This window comes from Sceloporus occidentalis, unplaced genomic scaffold (genome assembly GCF_023333645.1).
Source record: "Sceloporus occidentalis isolate IW3139 unplaced genomic scaffold, rSceOcc1.0.p SCAF_54, whole genome shotgun sequence".
Classification (NCBI taxonomy): Eukaryota; Metazoa; Chordata; class Lepidosauria; order Squamata; family Phrynosomatidae; genus Sceloporus; species Sceloporus occidentalis.
In genome coordinates, this window is record NW_028317034.1 from 4,758,728 (window position 1) to 4,781,159 (window position 22,432).

Below are 22,432 nucleotides of genomic sequence, written 5' to 3' on the forward strand. Positions count from 1 at the left end.
TTAGACCAACTATATAAAAAAGACTGAACATCATATGCAAAGTTTGTGGTAGGAAAATTGTTTTCCAATGCTAACGACTGTTACGTTGTCACAGATTGGACGTCTGCAAGACCTGGTGAAGAAAAGTGAGCAAGGGCTTGGCTCAGCCGAGTGTCATATCTCAAGTCTCAAAGATGCACAAGACAGGCTTCAAAATGAGTTGGATTTAACAAGGGAGAGGTTAAGGGACACCAGTGACTCTCTTTTTGCTGTACAGGTTTGTATGAGACTGAGCACTTCTTAGTGTAAGCTGGATGTACAAAGAGAACAACAAACAAATGGAAAATGTTTGTCATAATACGCTATGTGGCAATTCTTTCAAATATTCATGAAACATGTATCAGTAAAAAAGTGTCTAAATCATACATATTTTAAATTTGTTAACAGGTTTAAATGTTCTTGTATTTGTCACACGCCAAACGATTTGTGCACAGTTACTCACCTTCCTTTGAAACACAGCATTGTGTAAAATACCTAAGTGCATTAGAAGATATACACTAGAAATGTAGTGTACGCAACATTGCAAGTACAGTACTGCATAGCTATAAAAATGCACCCAGATTATAATCAGGAACAATCTGCTGGTAAAACCATTTGTCTATTTTTGTCGGATTACTCCCTCATTTTGATTATATTGTTCTGAACACAGTTTGAGATTATAAATGTTTTAAGATGAGACAATACATTTATGGAATATTCAGAAATGGGTTCAGTGGATTAATGTGTGCTGTTTTTTTCAGACTATTTTTAGTTTTGCTCCTGGATATAATTTAGTATTCATTTAATCATCTGCAGCAAGATAAAATGATGTATTGTAAAAATTTTAGTTGCCGCTCAGTACGAGTTTAATTCTAACTAAGCCTGCAAGCTCTATGGGTCAAATGTTTCCTTTCTTGTTGATTCATACCTATTATACCCTAATCAGTATGTCCGTAGGATTACTCTACATTATATAACATTATATGATTTTATTATAATGTAAACTGTAAAGCACTAAGCACATCTGTTAAACTTAAATAACCAAAAGATACATAGATAATTATGTGCATTATGAGAACAATAATACCAATGTGCATAACAATACTAGGTAGATACAACAAAAAAGTGACATCCAAAAAATGGGGCCTGATAACCAAGCCAAAACCAAAGTATTATAACCCAATATTTAATAATTTCATATTCTTATAGCAGACGTATTCATTTATTTTCCAGTAAACAAATTACAAAACTCTTGGTGACGGTTTGATTAGAACAGGATTAGTTTGGGCATAGATCATTGATTCCAGTTTGTCACATGTCCCCAAGGACATCACGATAACAAGCTCTGATAACTATTTGATATATATTCTAATCAGTCTTGCAAAATAATCAATGAGCCCTAATAAATATTCAGGAAGCCGTAAGCCCAAAATGCTTCAATATACTAAACTAAAGTAACTGAGTTGTCTCATTCTAGTACAAGTCGAGCACTATGTTTATAACCAATAATTTGCATGTACAGATATAAAAGGTGAGTTTTTTTTCCTGTTGCGTTATTACAGGGGGAGTTGGAGAAAGAAAGACAGCAGCATGAAGCAACAATGGCTGCAACCCGAGAAGAGGAAAGATTAAAGATGGATAAGTTAGCTCGTGACCTTGAACTAAAATGGACAGAGACCCTCAGGTAGGAACATTTTAATTATTTTAAAACTTTGTATTAGGACAATAAAGGGTTTTTGTCATGTATATTTCTAGTGGAGCACAATGTCTTTTGGCACCTATTTTAACATTTTGTTCATTTTGCTTTTTTAAATTATTTTTTCATTATTATTTTAATTTAGACACACCCATTTTTCCAGTTTTTTATTGAAATGTATGCAATTTATTGTCTTAATGTATTCTAAAACTATTCTAAGGGGAATAATCCTTCAATAATGTTTATATATTTCATTACTATGTTATTACACACATTTTACTTTCTGGATTCTTTATGTTGTCAACTCTAGGCAAGAATGCAATAAGCTCAGAGAAGAACTGAGGATACAGCATGAGGAGGATAAAAAGGGTGCTATGGCACACCTTCTGCAGCTAAAAGAACGGGAGTTAAATACAGCAAAGGAAGGGTGGCAAAAGAAGGTAGAAGATCTCCTTGATCAGGTACATATATCTGTTCCAATCAGGTTCCCTTCTTAATGACTATAGACTCTGAGATTTGTTTTTTTACTTCCCGATGACGGTTTTGTATCTGCAGCCCCAAGGTATGAATCCAGTTCTCCAGCACAGCCATTAACTCATGTCTGGCTGTCAAATGTCATATATGTGTATGCATGTATGAGTGTGTTTTTGTGTGGGCATCCACATCTATATATATAGTTTTGTCTATCTGTCTATATATGTACCTTTCTATTTATCCATATATAAATATGTACTTACATAAGTCATGTTCATCAAACTCTGTAAAAACAAGGGAAGCCTGATTTTGGAAACCAGGTGTGCTTCAGTAGGACTCACCTGCGTCTGGTCTATGAAGTCTAAATGGGGCACACTTTCCCTGTGAAACAAGCTGATTTAGCCATTTTATGTAGTTTATACCCTAAGATAAAGATACATATTTATGGAAAATTAAAAGATGTATTAAAAATAGTGAAACTAGCGTTTGGTCTTCAATTGTAGACAATAGAAGTATAGAAACCTAGAGTATTTGCACCCGTTAATGCACTAAAATACATTTCTAACATTTCATTGAATGTTTTTTAGTTACGGACTAAAATGCTAGAGCGATAGCTCTTTGTTAATTGTGTTTGATCAGAGAGAAATAATGTAGTTAACATAATGAGTGCACCCAGGTGGCTTTGCAAAGTCTCTTCAGATTAACATTTCATATAACTGCCTTCACTAATTGGTTGGAGGTCTCTGGTGTTTATTTAGGGGAGAAACAAGAGAATTGTTCAGTCTTTTATGTTCCGTAATTGTTATGATTTGGGGATTCAAATCTGAATATTTTATTACCATAGCAATCCTAAAATAGGAGAACATGATTAAAATTTGATTTATGCCCAAGCTAAATAAAGTAATTTTTGAATATTTTAGAAAGGTGTTTTTGTATATTATAATAAATGACTGGGAAGTCATGCCACTATCGGCAAGGAGGATTAAAGGGATAGCTCAATTAAAGAAGAATGCATATGAAGGTACTCTGTGACTACTTTATTATGCAGTCTTTACATTAAAAAAAAACAAAAAACATTTACCTGAAGTAGCAGCTGCAGCTACCCACCGTGACCCAATGATTCTTACCACTTCTTAAGCTGGCAGGACTCGTACCCATTGATTTCTGAATAGAACCCCACAAAATGGACTATGTCATCCAATCTTCTACAGCTCCCAAAACAACAAAAGTCGTGCCTTTTTTTTAGTGGATTCACTGGATTCACCTATATATTATGAATAGACAACCCCAGTGAACTTCTCCCATAAGAAGCTGGCGCAGTATAATGCATCAGTACATGGAGTCTTGAATAGGTATTTGGAGAAGCTTGTGGCAAAGACTAATCTTGCAGGCTGCAGTGCCCTGTATATTCCAATCTAAGGTTTCCATTAAAAGGCGGTGCTTCGTAGATTCCTGTTTCTTTTTGTGCATTTAATGTGAACATCAGTTGGCTCTGTTGCACATTGGCATTTTCCTTTTTGAAAAGGGATTATAATATATGTTTACATACAATATACTACTTATACTGTCCCTAATTAAGATGTTGCATGTGCTAGTGGCAGATACATAACCCTACACATGAATAGCTCCTTTACCCACTATAATTATTGTTATTATTGTTATTATTCACTCTAACTAATGAGGTATGAGAGCTGATAGACAGATGACCATAGCAAACTATTCTGTACATGCCCCTGGCAATCTGTGAGTAGCTCCCATTGCGTGGCCTCGCCACGAGTAGATCTTAATAATTTCCAGAACAAATGCTACCATTGATTTTGCAATTTAGACTCATTTTCAACTACTGATATTCTTGTTCATTAGCTACGGACAGTATGAATGTGTGTATTCTACATGCATCTTGTTAAACTGTTCTCTTTGTTCGTTTCCAGGCTGTGATTATTGTTCTGTTTTCCACTCCCTCCTCTATCCCATTTTTTTTTTTAGCATAATTTCTGAATGTCTCCCTTTCTTCCTGTAATCTTTCCTGTGTAGCGGCACTGTCTGGGTGAGGCTTTACATAAATCCATCAGCAATGTAAGTCTGCTGCACTTACAGTATTGACGCCGAGGCATGCATGCATTATTATTCCCCGGCAGCTTATTGCATTTGAGCTCACTGCGTCTTGGGATATTACCTATACACATTCATTTGCCATAGGCATACCTAGCCACTAATCTCTAACCATGGACTATATTGGAAAATGGATAAGCTGCACCTATACAGTTGTATGTATACCAGCATTCATTAGACATTAGAACCCTCTATCATGCTTTGGCAGTTGTATATGTGGCATTTGCAATGTGAAGCAGCAGAAAGTTTGGGTAGCCATGTTTGCGAAGCATTCTGCATAGCATGACTTGAATGGCATTTGTAGAGCTTAAACACCCGCAGAATAGCCCACATTTCAACCTAACTCCATGATAATTATGTTCTTAAAAAATAAAATAATCAATAGAAAAATTTAAATTTTGTGTTAACATGTTTTAATATATCATGTGGAAGTTTCAAAGATATTCACACAAAAATATATTGGGCACAGCTGAGCATTGTATATCATAACCCAATTTCTGTACCCATTATAAAAACTTTACAAAGCTAAAGGATTGCTCTTAAAATTGCATCCTCCCAAAGGGCATTTGAATAGCATGCTGGGATATATCTGCAGCAAGGCAAGGACATGGCACATCTAGCATTTAAAATATATATATATATAGACAAGTTTATATTTGGTGACAGATTCACTTTAAGTAATATTATACCGCAAACTGAAAGGAGTAGTATAAGAAAACGTGTGGATTTGTTTATTAAGGACGGTTGTAAGTCATTCCGAATTTTGTTTCAATTTTGTCATTCAGTTTGTTCTTGACTTACATCAATTTATATATTTAAAACCACTAAAAATGCAGATGCTCATATATTATTTTTTTAGACTGTATATAGAGATTGTGTTGAGTGCAAAACAAGCTAATAGGTTGCATTTAAATTGGTCTTTTTTGAGAGCTGTGTTGTTTCAGAAAACGTGCTACATCATTGATTTTTCTGACAGGGAGAACTGTAATGTAACACACTTTTCTGAAGTGCAAAGGTGTGAAAGGGAAAAAAATAGTTATTTCTAATGGGATTTCTTGTGATAAGTCCTGTTGCCGTGTTTTTATTGTGATACCAGCTTGGTTTGGCAGCTGCTAGCGCTTGAGCATTGATGAATAACCAGTCTTCACATTTCCATTCATACTCATCACCTGTACCGAATACTTCATAGTGTACATTTGTTGCCAATGTATTTTCCACGAGACAGCATTTCCTCCTCATTAATTACCACTTTATATGTCCAATATAAATGCAATTTTTCTGTATATATCAAAGATTATTACATCCTTGAGGAAGATGTTTGCGATTGAGTAATATAGGATTACGGGTGAAAAAAAAACAAATGTTTAACGCCATACTGAATACTACTAATGGTTTCTTTATGAGCTAGACATCAGGTGTTAGGAAGGGATTTTGTAGTTGAAAGTTGAAAATTCTAATTTGCATGGCCTTTGCATGCTAAAAAGTTAATGGAGGGAGAAGTATCGCTTTGAAAAAAGTAGTGCAATTTCAACATACTTATATCTGTATAATGTATAGTTTAAATTGATACCTGCTCAAAGAATAATTCAGTACTGCTAAAATTCTTTGCCACTAAACTTTGGTTACACTATTTCTTGTCAAAAATCTATTTTTTCCCTATGTGGATGTGCGACCCATTTGGAAGAGTTGTATTCCACTAAACTTTGGTGTCAGAGAAATGTATATACCTACACATAGGCATCTGAAAACATGGTAGCACAGAATATATTTCTATAATAGGACCTTTTGAAAAGTACCTACATTGGCTTAAACAGAGCTGTACAATTGCAGTCAGCCACGTAAAGAATAGTGGGCCAAGATTCCTCCACAACGATGCGAGGGACTGATAGTTATATAGAAAATGATTACTTCAAGTTATTGATGCTAAAGATGGTTCTACGAGCTATTGAATCATAAGGTGTACTTTTTCACACATGGCTTCTCCATTTTGGCTTTATTTTTGTTGACTTAATCATGACACGGTGTGATATGTCAGGTGTTGTTGTTCATCTGAGGTTGTATTTACCTATTTTTTGACCTGCTAAGGAACAGATGATTGTCATTATGTCTTGATATGTAAACCCATAGCATTCAAATATGGTGTACTTTATTTTTTATACAATTGTACATGATTTTTGTTTGTGTATTGCTTGCCATTCTCATTTTTCTGTGTTTTTCTTGCTGTCTTAGATTTCTTTGCTAAAACAGAACCTTGAGATGCAGCTGTGCCAGTCCCAGAATGCTTTGCAGCAGCTGCAGTCACAGTTCAGTCAAGAACGTCAGCGCCTCACTCGGGAGCTTCAAGAACTGGAGGAGGAGCACCAGCAGAGGCAAAATTCCTTGCAGGAGGCCCACATGATAGCATTTCAAAGCATGGAGGATGCAAAAGATCAAGAGCAAAAAGCAAGTTCCAATTCACTTTGTGTGCAAAAGGACATATAGGACAGACAGACAGTAGATTTTCTAATTTGTGACACCAGCTCTATCAGATCCGTTACCCTGGTTTGACCAAAAATACCTTACTAGCCTTAGGAGAGGAGGTATCAATTTAGAGTGCAATTGTTCTCCTAACCGTAATCACTTTGTGTTGAGCACTAATATAATTGTTAATAGAATATGACCATTTTCTCTATCTTGCCTCTTAAGGTATAATTTATTTTTCAACCCTAATGAATCCATCATACAAGTATTTTTGTCTTAACTACACAGGATCTCGAAGATCACTTGCATCAGAAATACACAGGGGAGCTGCAGACTGTAAAGGAGGCTCATAAGCAGGCTATGGAAGCCCTTAGAGTGGAAATGGAACAGGAATTGCAAACATTACGCTTTGAATTGGAGGATGAGGGTAAAGCCATGCTAGGTATGTGCATTTATTAATTATTAATCTCAGTACATACTGTGTATTCACTGTTTTATGAGTGACAAGTCAGTTGGTAGAGGTATTGTGCTTACACCTCACATGAACACATTAAACTTTTAACAAATAACAATGTTGGATGGCTTCACTTGCTGAAAGCCTAATAACTAATTTTCCCTATCCAGAGAGTACCTATTGTGTGTAAAAGTCCCCCAGTAAATGTAACTAAAATTTGTCATAACGGATGAACAATTTCACAAAGCAAGTTATAGCCACAGTATAAAATAGAACATTTGAAAGTTTAGTATGCTGAAGTACTGTAAGCACTGAAAAAAATGGACAAAACAATTAGTTTTTTACTGATGGTGGATAAAGCAAATTCAATAAAAAGCTATTGGGGCTTCTTATGGACCATTATGGAGAACAATCCTCTGCCACCTTTCAGTTCTTCCTGTTCTGTTCACAATGGAGGCTCTGCACACATAGGACTCTTGTGCTGCCCTTTTGCCCCATTGTGTGCCTATCAGTAATGTGTACTGATATCTGAATATTTCAGCTTATCTCTTTACAAAGGGGATATGGCAAAGTTACAACTTTTTTTCACTAAACTATCTAGTAGATAATCAAGTTGTTTTACTAACTTGTTGAAAGTATATGCTGTGATTCCATATCCTAGCGTCACTACGTTCTGAACTCAATCATCAGCATGCAGCAGCCATTGACCAGCTAAGGCACAATCACCTTCAGGAGATGGAGGCAGCGTCAGAAGAACTTGAAAGACAAAGAGAGCAAAGCCGGCGTCGGGTAAGTCATAAAGGGGTCTATTGACTAAGGCAAGAGTTGGCCTAAGCAGTTAGAACAGCTTATTTGACCATTCTTGCAGGGAAAACTCACTGGGTCCAACACTACTCAGGGCTGGATTAACGTCAGAGCACACCGAGAAATTGTTCCAGGGCTCAGGCATTTACATATTAAAAATAACTGTTACCTGTCCCAAGAAGTGGCGATCCTATCGGGTCCTGCAATATGTGACAATCAACCTTCCTCACTGACACTGCGCACCTGGAAATTACATCACTTCTCAGTGTGTCCGTGAGAGAAGATGATGGCCCCATGTACCGGGACCTGATCGGATCACCACTCAGTGAGTGAGCTACAGACCACAAGGAACATACCGGAGCTAAGTGGAGGAGGTGGTAAGTACCGTGTGTATAGGTGTGTGTATATATATATATATATATAGATATATATGTATATATATATATATATGTGTGTGTGTATGTGTACATGTATATATCTGCATGTATATGTATGGGGGACAGAATAGAAGTTAGGAAGAGGATGAAAAATGTAAACAGCAGGCAAGCAAGACAAAAGATAAAAGGGAAATGGATATTATAATATATCAAACTTAAGGTCAAGGGCTAAAATACATAAGAAAATACCTGGGTTTGATAAAGAGTACACAGGCTATAGGATAGTCTACAAAATGGTACTAAACCATCGAGATGTTTTGCAAAGAGTATCCATTCTGGATTGGAATTGTTAATTCTGGTGACTATAAACCATATTAAATGTGAGAATATTATTTGAATATGTCTCTGTTTCCAGTTAAGTAGAGAAGAGTTTTCCCCTAACTCACAAATGCTCTATGGACACATCTGTATAGGAAACAACATTCAACTACTATGTAGACTATTTAAATGAAAAACCCTGGGGAGTAAGACATAGGATAAAGTCCCATAAAATTACCCAAATCTCACTGATGTATAAATCTGCAATTTGCTATTTTTTTTTCAACTTAGCTCCTGCAGGCAAGTGTATGTGAATTGAGAGTGATCTTACATGCATTCAAATGTGAGTGGTTTAGTTTTAGCTGCTGCAAACCTGCATTTCTTTATGCATTCACATACACTTGTAATTTTCACGAATAAACCTCCTGATCTTTTTCATTATTATTATTTTTTAATAGTGGACTGCTTAAGGACTCACAAGCAAGTGTCATGTTATGAAGTGATTAAACTGTTCATAGGGAAAGAAAATATGTGATTCTACTGGTAATAGATATAAAGTAGCTGAATTTAGTTATTGACTGTTTAATATTTAATCTAATGTTATTTCAGGAAACTGCAGAAGCAAAAAGTATTGGAAATCGGAAATCACTGAAATGTTATGTTTTGGTTCATTTTTATAGGAGTCTGAGCTTCTGGGAAGAATAGCAGATCTCGAGGAGCAGCTTAGGCATCAAGAACAGCATGTATCGAACCTGAATAAGGAGCTGGTGATACTGCACGAGAGCATGAATACTCTAACTAAGGAACTGGAATTGAAAGGAAAAGAAATACTTAGGATACGCAGTGAAGCCAATCAACAAATTAGGTATGCCGGGTTATAGTCCTATCCTTTAGCCATCTGTGCACTTTCAAATCAATATACAACGGTATTAATGAAATCATTCTAGTTGACGGCATGTTCAACATGTGCTGTATTGTGCTTTGCATCTTTGGGAGGCTGAAAAATTAAGACATTATACAACACATGGAAAACAGGTCATTTTGCTGTCTTTTCAAGGCTGTCTTTGCAGATCTTATATATCGAGGGTGTCCAACCTGAGGCCCTCCAGCTGCTGCAGGACTACATATCCCATAATGCTCTTTCAGCTAAGGGGCTGTCAGAGGAGTATGGGAGATGTAGTCCTGCAGCAGCCAGAGGGCCGCAGGTTGGACACCCTTGCTATATATGATGTCCGTATTTCATTATGTCAGTAGACACTTATAGAGACTAGAAGCAAATTGGTACTTATATCCAGTATATTGCAGGTGCTTGAGTTTTGGAATATTACCAAAATGTATTCCGAAACTCAAAGCCCAAAATTGTTTTAGACCATTAAAAGAGGTTTGTAAAATCAGCTAATGTCCCATTACAGATATGCTGAGCACCTCTTTCCAGGAGTTTGGGAAGGATCATTACAATGGTTTCTATAGGATCCTATGAGTTGTTTTCTTATTTAACCTCATCCCGAGCTTCTAGGTTGATGAAAGAAAATTACGATATCCCAGTAATCGTAATGTTTGTTTAATATATGATACATAGCACTATTATACATAGCATAATTTATTTGGGTCATAACAAGCAGTTTCAGTCCAAATACCATATCCCTTTGCCTTTTTTAATCAATGTTAACTATCACAGCTTTTAGACACATCTCTAACAGTCACCTCAACATTTGAGTCTAGCAGTAAGTGTAAGTGATTGTAAAACTGCACTGGGGTGATCTGCATTGGATGCAAAGCGGTTTAGGTACTTTAGGTAGAAGGGTATGTACACAAAATAAACTTTTAAGTGGCAATAACTGGAATTTGTTAATAATATTCTGTCTTGCTCCAAGTTTTTCAACAGACATTTGTAAATGATGATGTCATTCTGTATTAATTTTTAATATATTATATAAGATATTAAATAATTATATGGCACTGTTTGTAAATATACAGGGCATATAAAGAGTGAATCCCGTAATTAACAGAAATAGAACAATTTGTCTGATTCAATATCTCTGTAATTCATGAAGGTAACCAAGCAATTAATTTCATAGTTAGTATAAACTGTTTGAAACAATGGCAGTCACAAAAATAATTTCAGTGATTTGCCAATGGTGGCCTTATTTTACTGGCCCTTTAATTATGCTTCTGATCAGTTGACTGGTGCTGACTCAAGTACCGGAGTCTTTTGTTCTACATCTGTTACAGTATCATGGTTCAAGTAAACTAGTTCTTATGTGTGGCAAGCGAATAAATTGCTAAAAACTGTTTAAGCATGTATTTATTTAATTTTTGAAAAAGGATGCATGAACACAATTTAAGCAAGAAACATGAGGAAGAGATGAATGAGATAACTGCTGCACACATCAGTGAGAAGGAAACTATAGGGGCAGAATTTGCAAAGATTCAAGCACTGCTTATGGAAAAAAATTCTGCATTGCAAGTTTCGTAAGTCTAAATGAACCAAAACTAATTGATCTGCCAACTATAACACTTTATACTAACCAATCCTACCGTTATTCTTAACATCTCTTCTTAAGGGGTCTGTCACTTCACCGGATCCTACATCTTTCAGTTTTATGCACTAATTGGAACTGTATGCAATGGAACTGTATTAACAGAATACAATAAGCAATATACATGTATTTAAAAGCCCACCTTACGTGTATATCGTTGGGAAACCTCTTTTGTGGTACACAACCGATTATTTGTCTTTCTTGACAGTTTATCGATTATTTGGCAATGATTGCTTGAAGCATGTGTGGTTCTATACAGAGGAGAAAGACATGTAGTAGAACTGCATGTGACAGTCAATACATAATATACCATCCTGAAAAGCTATTTCAGTTCAAAAACCCGGCATCATCAGATGTGTCATTGTTTATTGATCAACTTTGTGGACGTGAACTTAGCATAGCTGCTAATATTTGGCAGGTTTTTTTTAGACATAAGCTTTTGTAAGGTTTGTTGGACCAATATCTTCAACTCATACATACCATTGGTTTCTATAGCAGTGACTTTCATATAGATCCTTCCACTTTTGTGAACTATGCACAAACAAATGTAGAATCATATGTACACAGGCATTTCTGTCATAATAATGAGTGTAGACACATATGTATAACACATGTATAACATTTTAGCTTATTATAGCTTGTCTAAACAACAGCTAAATGCACTAACATGTTCACACACTAAAATACCCCACACACTTACAAAAAATACCCACACATACATGCTAACATACCCAGAAACACATGCTAACATACTGAAAGAGACATTTTCACGTGCTATGTAAAGTACCCGCATATACACACCCAAGCACCCGCACTACCCGACACACACAGTTTCACTAACACACCCAAAGACACATTTACAAACTAAATTACCCTCTTACACTAACGTACTCACATACCCAGACACACAAGCATACCCAGGCAAAGACATATCTTCACGCACTGACTTATCCCCACACGTACTAACTTACCCGTATAAAAGCACATGTTCACACACTGACTTATCTCTACACACACATACTAACATACCCAGACAACGACACATGTTTACACACTAACATACCTACAGCCACATCCGAATCATGCCCAGACACACATTAACTCACCCAGACATACACACGGACACACCCAGAATCACAAGCATACTCAGACAGACACATGTTCACACAGTGACTCGAAAATGTTGTGTGACCCGGTCCAACCCTACCTCCTGCTGAAAATTAGAGAGATAAAGAGGTAAGTCCGGATGTCAGCACTTACCTTTTTATCTCTACTCCTGCATTGCCCCCCCCTTGATCCAGCAATGGTTGGAGGTGTGATTACCTCTGTAGATATCATGCAAGATGCACCTCAATGTCTGGCAGGCCTCATTTGGCCTATGGGCAGCATGTTGGATTGGTCTACAACATGGTTAATATTGTTCATTTCCAACAGTTGTATGTATACTCTGAAAATTGTTGAAGTATGACTTCTAGAGTAAGTTCTCACATCCTGCCTCAACCTTCATATGACAAGATGTGCATATATATATATATATATGTATGTATGTTTTTTGTGCTCAACTGTTTTGGCAAGAGCAAGATCAGCTCTGACATCTCTGAGACCCTCACTGCCTTCCAATTTTTAGCTATAACTTTGTGTTTGCGGTTTTATGTAAAATAAGAACTTTTTTTATACATATGTTAAGATGATTTGGAAGCATGTCTGCCAAAGCCATTGCACAACCCGACTTGCTTCTCTAGTTATCTGCTGTCAACAGCTTCATTTTCCACAAAGCTTGTTTATTTAGTATCAGACAAGTGGTGTCAACTATAGACCTCCTTTAACCTTTTTCTAGTTGATTGAAGTGATGATTCTGTGTTTTGTCATCACTGGCATCTAAATTAATGTTGACATTTTGGCAGAGAGGGTAGAAATCCCCTTTTTTGTTAGATCATTATAATTATATATTTCTCGACACTAGACAGCTTTTAGTTAGATAGAACTACGAGTGGGATTTTATTTATTCCTCTTTAGTACAGCTGAAGTAATGAATTTTGTTTAGTTAACTTATAGAGTTGTTTTGTTCATCACATTATCTTTTTTAGATATTTATTAATAAAAGTTAGGTTTTAGGATATCCTTGATACTTAGTGAATCACTCAATTTGTTGCCCCATTTTAGGATGATTTTAGACTTTTGCTCTTGAGGATTTATGCTTTGGTGCACTTCTTCTGCAACAGCTACCTCCTTCCTCTGTGATCCAGCTACTTTTTGCAGTGACTGGCTGCTTGAAACTGTAAAATCAGTGGCAGAAAAGTGCTCCTAATTGAAATCAATGGAAGGACTTTCCACACACGCGCCACTGGGGTCTGAACAGACCCCTGGACGCAGTGTTTATCGGAGCCAACACAGGAGGTGAATATGTCACGTGTAGGAAGATGTGTTTAGGAGAACACATCTCCCGCATGGCATTTACCTGGTTGTAAGGGTGGAAAAGGGCAAATGCATTTCGGGTTATTCTGTTGAATCCCTTCATGTTTTGCAAAACTGACCCCATGAAAAAATTAAAGGGACCAATCGCTTATCATAAGCATTAATGGAGAGAAATAGTCATGCAGATCCTGAGAACAGATATCTGCTGACATTGTTAAAAGGTTGGGTTTCTCATACATCTATATTGCTTATTTAATGTATAAAAACCATGACATATGTTTATTTAGTGTACTGGGCTGTAAAAATGTGACGTTTGGGAAAAGTGACAGAACCACTTTAAAGTTGTAGTATGTATAATTTTGCTGAACTGTATCCCTGCAGCAATGATTCCTCTACAGCTGCTGACAGTGCCTGTCAAAAGAAAATATGCAGTAGTTATATTTCCCATCCACATTCGTCACGGTCTGTGCATCAGATCGCCAGAACTAAAATGGGAATATTGCAGTTGTAACTCTACTACTCCGAATATGATAAAGTGGAAAATCAATCAAGAAATAGCAAAACAATATTGTTCAGCGTGACAGCACTACAGCGATTATAGCATGAAATGCTTTTTTTTCCACTTTCAAAGGTTAACTGAAATGGAAGAAAAATATCAAAACAGGGAATCCAGGCCAGAGGACCTTCAACTCATATCTGAGCTAAAGGATATGGTTGCCGAAAGGGACCAACTTATCAAGAAACTTATTGTAAGAATTTTCTGTTTCTTTTCATACATTTAAACAAATTGTGTTTACTGGTGAGACCCAGTGTCATTAACAATTCAGTGATCTTTAAACGCCCTAAAGTTCATAAATTATAACTGGCCTAATCTATTATTAAACAAAGAGGCATTCAGAAACGAACGATTTGTGTTTAAATTATTAACTACATGAAATACTTGAAAGCAATTATATGGACATTTAAAGTTTGATAAAAGAAACGAACCAAGAGTTATATTTTTTTTTTCTCCAGGAAGACAAAAAGTTTTACCAGCTTGAGCTAGTGAACCGCGAGACCAACTTCAACAAGGTGTTTAATGCAAGCCCTAACGTTGGTGTTATTAATCCTCTTGTCAAGGTACGTAAATTGCGTGGCTCTTCAAAATCAAACCATGGGTTTATTCACCTCTTTTAAATGTATTTTAGTGATATGAATTCATACACCCTTAATTGTGCAGTTAAACATGTATTATCTGTGCAGTCACAATAAGACATTTTGTTAAACCTTTCTTAAAAAAAAGAGTATAAGCAGTTCAGAGTTTCGTTATTACCGTATTTGCTCGATTATAAGACGAGGTTTTTTTCAGAGCAAATGCTCTGAAAAATACCCCTCGTCTTCTAATCGGGGTCGTCTTCTAATCAGACCTCAAATAGAGTCTGATTAGGAGACTAAGATCCAGATCCCCCGCACCGCTGCAGGGGACCTGGATCCTCCTGTCTCACCCCCCCCCCCATCATACACACACTTACCGGTGCTTCCTGCTGTATTGCCGGGGCAGCGGGTTGACGTCTACGCGATCCGCGTAGACAACGTCCGCTGCAGCCGGAAGGAGGTGTGGCTAGCAGCGGGGGTTGTCTGCGTCCGTCGCGCAAACCTTCCCCGACTGTCAGAGATCAGAGTTCCCCGCACCGGTGCGGGGAACTCTGATCTCTGACAGCCGGGGAAAGTATACGCGACGGACGGATACAAACCCCCGCTGCCAACTCCACCTCCTTCCGGCTGCAGCAGAAGGCGACGTCAACCCGCTGCCCCGGCTGGAAGCACCGGTAAGAGAGGGCTGAGAGGGGAGGGGAGAGTGTGTGTGTGTGTGTGTGTTAGTTAAATGGGGGTATAGGGTGTGTGTGTGTGTGTGTGTGTGTGTGTGTGTGTGTGTGTGTGTGTGTGTTAAATGGGGGCATAGGGCATTTCTGGAGTGGCGTTAAGGGGGCATTTAATAGAGCACTCTGCCTCCTGAAATGCCTTATACACCTATATGCCACTCTGCCCCATAATATGCATTTTAACCCCCTAAATGCCAGAGTGGCATATAGGGGTATAAGGCATTTCTGGAGGCAGAGTGCTCTATACAATGCCTTTTAACTCCCTTAATGCCACTCTGCCTCCTGAAATGCCTTATACCTCCCTATATGCCACTCTGCCCCAAAATATGCATTTTAACCCCCTAAATGCCAGAATGGGATATAGGGGTATAAGGCATTTCTGGAGGCAGAGTGGCATATAGGGGTATAAGGCATTTCTGGAGGCAGAGTGGCACATAGGGGGTCAAAAGGCATACCATGGGGCACAGTGGCATATAGAGGGTTAAAAGGCATATCATGGGCCACAGTGCCATATTGGAGTGGCAAGCCTGGGGGCAGATGTGCGTAACTGGGGGACAGGTTGGAAAATACAAGAAATAAAAACAAAAAAAATATTTTTCTCAATCATAGCTTTTATTAAAAAAAATAGTTTACATGAATTAACATTTACTGGTAAAACTTTTTTCCTTTAGGGTCGTCTTATATTCAGGCTTTTTCTTTTTTTCCTAAGTTAATATTCAGATTTTGGGGGGTCGTCTTATAATCAGGGTCGTCTTATAATCGAGCAAATACGGTAATTTCTTTAAAGGGACAGTACAGAGAAAAAAATAAATGGGAGTGTGTTCTGCATATACAAGCTGGAGTCTCATTAAACAGTTGGAGCTCTCATGTGAGCTAGGGCTGGAGCTGGCTGGCAAAGGGTATAGCACACATTCTCTTTGACGGGTAAGAGATATGTTCAGCTGAACATGTCACCTTGCAACCCTTGGAGCTGGGGTGTGAAGAATATGCAAAGAATGATCTCTGCGGAATCCTTCCATGCATTTTCAAGGGGTCGAAATTATGATTTAAATGGAAGACAGCTACATAAGGGTTAGCATTTATCAAGAAACAAAAAAGCTTTTCAACTGCAAGTTCTATAATCTGACTTAATTACAGTAACCAAAAATGTCAAAAAGCTGCCTGTTATTTGGTAGTGTACCATGCAGTATATATGCACTTCTAGGGTGCATGTAAGAAAGTTGGTCCTTTTTGGTTGGTAAGTCCAGTAACTGAAATGACAAATCAAGCCATGCAAGATGCTGAATATAACATAAAACTTCAGTCAACATGATTAGCTTAGTGAAATGCTAACAAACACAATGAGCAGATAAGTGTTCATTGTGCACTGTGCAGTTGTGTTCTATTCTTGGAATTGTTAAGAGCTGGATCAACAGCTAATATTGCAAGCTTATGTCTGACGTGTCTTAAAAAGTGGCACTAAAACTTTAGACTCAGATCTCAGATGAAATGTTTATTTTCCCAGCCTCACACCAAGCAATCTTCCTCTTCGACAACGATTTAATGTTACTTCACACAACTGCAATGGATGGGTTAGGAAAAATGCTGGCACCAGATATATTTAATTGTTTAATTGTTTAACTTGGTTTACTTTAAAGCTCAACAGATCTGTTTGCTTTTTAAAGGGACACTCCAGCTATCAAATGCACTTTAATGTATATGATAGGTGCGTGGTCCCTTTAAACTTTAAATGTAGTCCGTTTGGAAATCCATGGGAGGATTCTGCTGTCACTGCTGTCACTCAGAGAAGGAGAGATGACATCCAGCAGGGTCTGTCTCTGACTATTCCCCCCCCCCCCCCGGCTGATCACAGCGTGAAGAAAGTGAGAAATAACATTTCTCTGACTTCCAACAAAAATGAAAAATAAAATAAATAAATACAGTGAGCTCAGTGATGTCATTGTGACATCACTGGTATACATAATATGTATATCCATATTGCACTAACAGTGGAAAAAAAGGATATTAAAAAAGCCCTGACATCCCATAGGCCTAAAAGTAAATGTTAAAATTATAACCCCCCCTTTCACTACCCTGCAACTTTTTAAGCCAAAAGTATTTAAAATACTAACCTATAGGGTTATAGCTAGATGAGGCCTTCTAGAACATAAAAATATGTATGTGGGGTATGTCTGTAATCAGGGGATGCTGCCAAACAAATTGGTAGAAGAAAGATAAATTGGTAAAGTGTAGGAGAAATTCTAAGCCCTATTTTTCCTTTAAAAAAATATGTATAATTTGTGTGGGTTCATCAAACACGTCAAAGAGAATCTTGATTAAACCAAAATGGCAAAACACGTACAGTATGTATGTAGTTAAAAACCTTGGTACGAAAAGGATTAAGCTGTCAGTCAGTGAAAAGAATACTTTCATTGATTTCATTAGAATTACCACTGATTGACAGCTTAAGTAGCAGTCAGTGGGAACACATTTTGGATCATGGAGGAAGAAAGAAGAATTTGCACCATGGCTACCAATTCCGTGTTTTATTTTTTTTCCGCTTCTATAGTAGGGATGTCAGGGATGTTCGACTGTCTCTTCTTGTGATAAACTGGAAGCCTTCTTGTTCTGCTTTGGCAAACTGATTCATCGTAATGGTGGCACATATTCATGAAGATTTGGGAAGTTACCCATAAATCTCTATATTATTTTGACTGCTATAACTGACTTACCACAGAGAGGAGAAATTTCCCTCTGAGGCAACTATAAAATTGTCAAGATCACTGTGAATGAACATCGTATGTGTGTCCAAGGCAGCAGAGGTTGCTGGATGGTATGATTCGTATCAGTAAGGCCAAAAGAAGTGTGTCTAGAATTGGAAGACATAGGACAGGGGTGTCCAAGTTTTTTCTGCAGTGGGCCACTTCATCAGAATTGTATACATGCGAGGGCCGCACTCATTTTTCACTGCGTGAAAATATGGCCTTTAATTAGATATGCAGATTAAAATAAATGACACAAAACCTTTACTTTTCCTCTCACTGATTTCTGGGCCTAGAAAGTTTTGTGACTACAAATTCAGGATTCTGGATAAGTAAAAATAAAATAGTTCTATTTATTTTAGGGATACACCGAAATGAAAATTTTGGACCAAAACCGAAAATTCAGGGTTCACTTAGCCAAAACTGAAAATGACCCCCCCCCCCACATACTTTTAATAAAAGTAAGTTGCACACCAAAATTGTAGCAAAAAAATTATATATTATGATTGTTAACAGCAATCTCAGACATACCCAGATTCCAGCATGTACTGGTTGGCTGGGCATTGTACCAGTAATTTTTGTCCAATTTTAGTGTGTAACCACACTTTTATTAAAAGTAACACACCACAATTGGACAAAAAAAAATTCAACAATATGACTTGGCATGATAGGAGTGTGATTGCTAACAGCAGACACACTCTTTTCATACCCAGACAACCAGTAAATGCTGGAACCTAGGCATGATGGGACTGTGATTGCTGTTAGCAGATTGCTGTTAGCAATCACACTCCTATCATGCCAAGTCAGCCAGTACATGCTGGTACAGGGTGGCTGTAAGTGCAGACCCCATATTGCTGGCAGCATCAATACACAAGGGGGGCAGCTAGCCAGGTTTCAGCATGTACTGGCTGACTTGGCATGATAGGAGTGTGATTGCTAACAGCAAAGACACTCTTTTTATACCCAGGCAACCAGTAAATGCTGGAACCTGATGATGGGACTGTGATTGCTGTTAGCAGATTGCTGTTAGCAATCACACTCCTATCATGCCAAGTCAGCCAGTACATGCTGGTACAGGGTGGCTGTAAGTGCAGACCCCATACTGCTGGCAGCATCAATACACAAGGGGGGCAGCTGGCCAGGTTTCAGCATGTACTGGCTGACTTAGCATGATAGGAGTGTGATTGATAACAGCAATCACAGTCCCATCATGCCTAGGTTCCAGCACTTACACACTCATTCATTCATATACTCATTCATACACATTCATTCCCTCACAGGCATACTCATTCAAACAACCTCCCCCACCCCCTTACCTACTACAGCTCTCGATGCCGCTCACAGACTTCAGCAGAGGGCGCGGCCTCCCTCGTTCTCCCCACAGAGGAGGCAGGACTGGAGCAGAGAATAGACCCTCCCACAAGTAAGCAGCAGGGCTTGTGATCCTGGCTGCCTATCTCACGTGCACCTCGAGGTCACGCGGGCCGCATTTGGCCTGCGGGCCGCATGTTGGACACCCCTGACATAGGATATACTGTATTAGGCAAAAGGAAACAAGCAATGAGTTGGGAGCAGAAGCAAAGTAGGTCATGGATTAGAAAATAGTTTTTATCTGTTCTTTCCTTTTTAATAACTGTGCTATTTGTTTCACTTTGGTGAAGGTATTAATAATTTTAAAATTGTGTACAAATCTGGTGCAGAACCTGTTTCCCCAGGTCATTAAATGCCAGCTTAATTTAGTTGACTGCCATCCTTTATTGTGTTAAGAGTATTGCCAGGCAGCAGTTGTTTTGGAGGAGTCTACCACGCCTTTGTTGTTTTTAATGCAGCAAAAGAAGAAGAATGATAAGTCCACAAACAGGTTTGTGAGTTCCCCTAACCTAAATGCCCTGGACGAGTCTGGTGGAATGGGAAACGGACATCCTAACCGCCTGGAGCCCATTCCTAACTCACCCATCCACGATATTGAGTTCAACAGCAGCAAGCCTCTACCATCACCTATACCACCCAAAGAGGCCAAGACCTTTTTGAGGTGAGCACTGCCTCACCAGTGTAACTGCTCGTGAAAGTGCAGTGAAACGACTCATATAGTCTACGGATATTTTTTATGTAATGTCTGCTACCTCTTTATAGAGCTCCTTTTTGGATAATTGTTTTTTAAACACACATTAAAGGGAAAATATACTCAACATTTGGCTTAATTGCCCTTGCATTTGTATAGTATTTCTTGCCACTACTCACTTTCTTGCGTGCAAGTTGAACCTCCTGATATATTATACAAACCCTCCAACCCAGGAGAGTTAACCGCTGCTTGTATATTGATACTAACATTAATACTATGTAAGCTTTATGGCGACGCATGCACTTAATGGCAACTGAGAAATGACTGCTGCCAGCAACCTTAAGTTGGCTACATTGAAACAACATACATGTAAACGTGGTATGAGATACTGCACATTTGTAGAAGCAATTACGACGAATAGATACTGTGGTATAATTCCCCTTTAATTAAAAATTTGTTATCCAACCTTTGTACTTTTATCCTTGTTAAAATGCTATTGTTAATGCATGTACTTGTACGTTTAAAAGCATGCCTCTGTACTGTGTATATAATATATATATATATATATATGCACAAATATATATATAAATATATATATAAATATAAAAAATGTTTTAGTGATTTTCTTTGCACATCATATACTTATGTATATGTTGCTGTTTTTATTGATGGCATAGAAAAGAGAAAAAAGGCACTTGACATGTTGTTGGTTTAAAGTATTTAGTTTCCTGTTAAACTATGCAAATAAGTTCTAGTTAAATATATATATATATCTTTGTCACCTTAATGAGAAAATGTAAAATGTGCCAAAGCTGCTTAGACAAATGTTCTTGTCTTAGTGTTCCCAAATTAGCACTCTTTGTACTTTATTCACTGAACACATTTGATGGATGTAGCTTTCTAGATCTATATCCTACTCTTAAAGTAGCCCTGTTGCTAGAACAACAGTATCAAATTATATATTTTTAAACTATATTGCAAAGAAAAACTATCCACAGATTCTACCAAGAACATGTCTGCTGTTATGACGGTATTGTATATGTTTGTATGTATGACTTGCTCGCAGAATAAACATTGTGCATGTGAACAGCATGGAATGAGACCTTCCCATTAATTGTTCCTGTGTGCGTGGTTTTCTATACATTGACACCCCTTGTTCCCCCTGTCTATTCCGTATAATTTCAAGGTATACCTTTGCAACATACCCAATGAAAGCACATCCTTTATGACAAAAGGTTTACCTGTGTGATACATATATATATAAAACTATCACCGCATGAGCTATGGGAGTGCAATGTATGCCCCTGGGTTAGATCTATTGTGTTTGTGTAAACCACATGAAGAAGTATACAACACACATTACCCTTTAATGTGCCCCAGCTTGTGCCATACTTCTCACAAAGGACTGTGTAATTGAAAAGGAGGCTAAAAGAGGGCCTACTAAAAGAGACCCCCCCCCCAATAAATACATTAAAAGATTCAGCTTATTTTTCCATAAATGTACTGTCTGTCACATGAAATTGGTACTTTTTTGTATTGTAGCATGTGCTGCTGATGTATTACAATGGAGTGGATGTGAAGGTGTCACACAGGGACAATAAATAAGGAAATCAACCAAGATACATTTGCATTTGTGCTAGGCCAGCAATGCTTTATGGCCACTTATCAGATCTGTTTCTTTCCAGCTCCCGTGTCCTCTGTTCCTTACGGTTATGCTTTTACAGTGTCTTTATTTTCTCTCCTCTCTCTCTCTCTCTCTCTCTGGGAAATAGCCCTCCTCAGACTGATGCTTCACCCGTGGCATCTCCTGATCCACAGCGCCAGGAATGGTTGGCTAGATACTTTACTTTCTAAGAGACTCTATTTGACAATGTTACTATTTCTTTTGTGGCACAGCTTCGATGTGGACTGTTTGTAAGAGCATGACCTTGACAATTCCTTCTGTGACCAAGCTTTGCCGTAAACACTGTTTGTCAAACACTGTGACCAAGAGTACTTGTCTCCAATTGCAAATGCACTGTATTTTTATTTCCTTTCTTCTTTAAGTAAGTGATGATCTCTCTTCTTTTATTTGTCATAAAACTTGGTCTACCATTTTT

At 37.8% G+C, this 22,432-nt stretch overlaps 1 protein-coding gene across 4 annotated transcripts in view; it reads left to right on the plus strand.

Annotated features, from left to right (window-relative positions):
- LOC149288043 (protein FAM184A-like) overlaps positions 1–22,187 on the plus strand; it is a 79,887-nt gene extending 57,700 nt beyond the window's left edge. The window contains exons 7-19 of one of the 4 annotated variants that reach the window (XM_089492202.1): positions 95–256; positions 1,581–1,702; positions 2,025–2,175; positions 4,223–4,264; positions 6,530–6,742; positions 7,049–7,202; positions 7,876–8,003; positions 9,394–9,578; positions 11,039–11,185; positions 14,300–14,417; positions 14,683–14,787; positions 20,101–20,303; positions 22,106–22,187. In XM_089492202.1, coding sequence (XP_089348328.1) covers positions 95–256; positions 1,581–1,702; positions 2,025–2,175; positions 4,223–4,264; positions 6,530–6,742; positions 7,049–7,202; positions 7,876–8,003; positions 9,394–9,578; positions 11,039–11,185; positions 14,300–14,417; positions 14,683–14,787; positions 20,101–20,303; positions 22,106–22,187 — 1,812 coding nt within the window. The remainder of the gene's footprint in view (positions 1–94; positions 257–1,580; positions 1,703–2,024; positions 2,176–4,222; positions 4,265–6,529; positions 6,743–7,048; positions 7,203–7,875; positions 8,004–9,393; positions 9,579–11,038; positions 11,186–14,299; positions 14,418–14,682; positions 14,788–20,100; positions 20,304–22,105) is intronic. The other 3 variants (XM_089492203.1, XM_089492204.1, XM_089492205.1) reach the window with 3 other exon arrangements.
- The last annotated feature ends 245 nt before the right edge of the window (positions 22,188–22,432 follow it).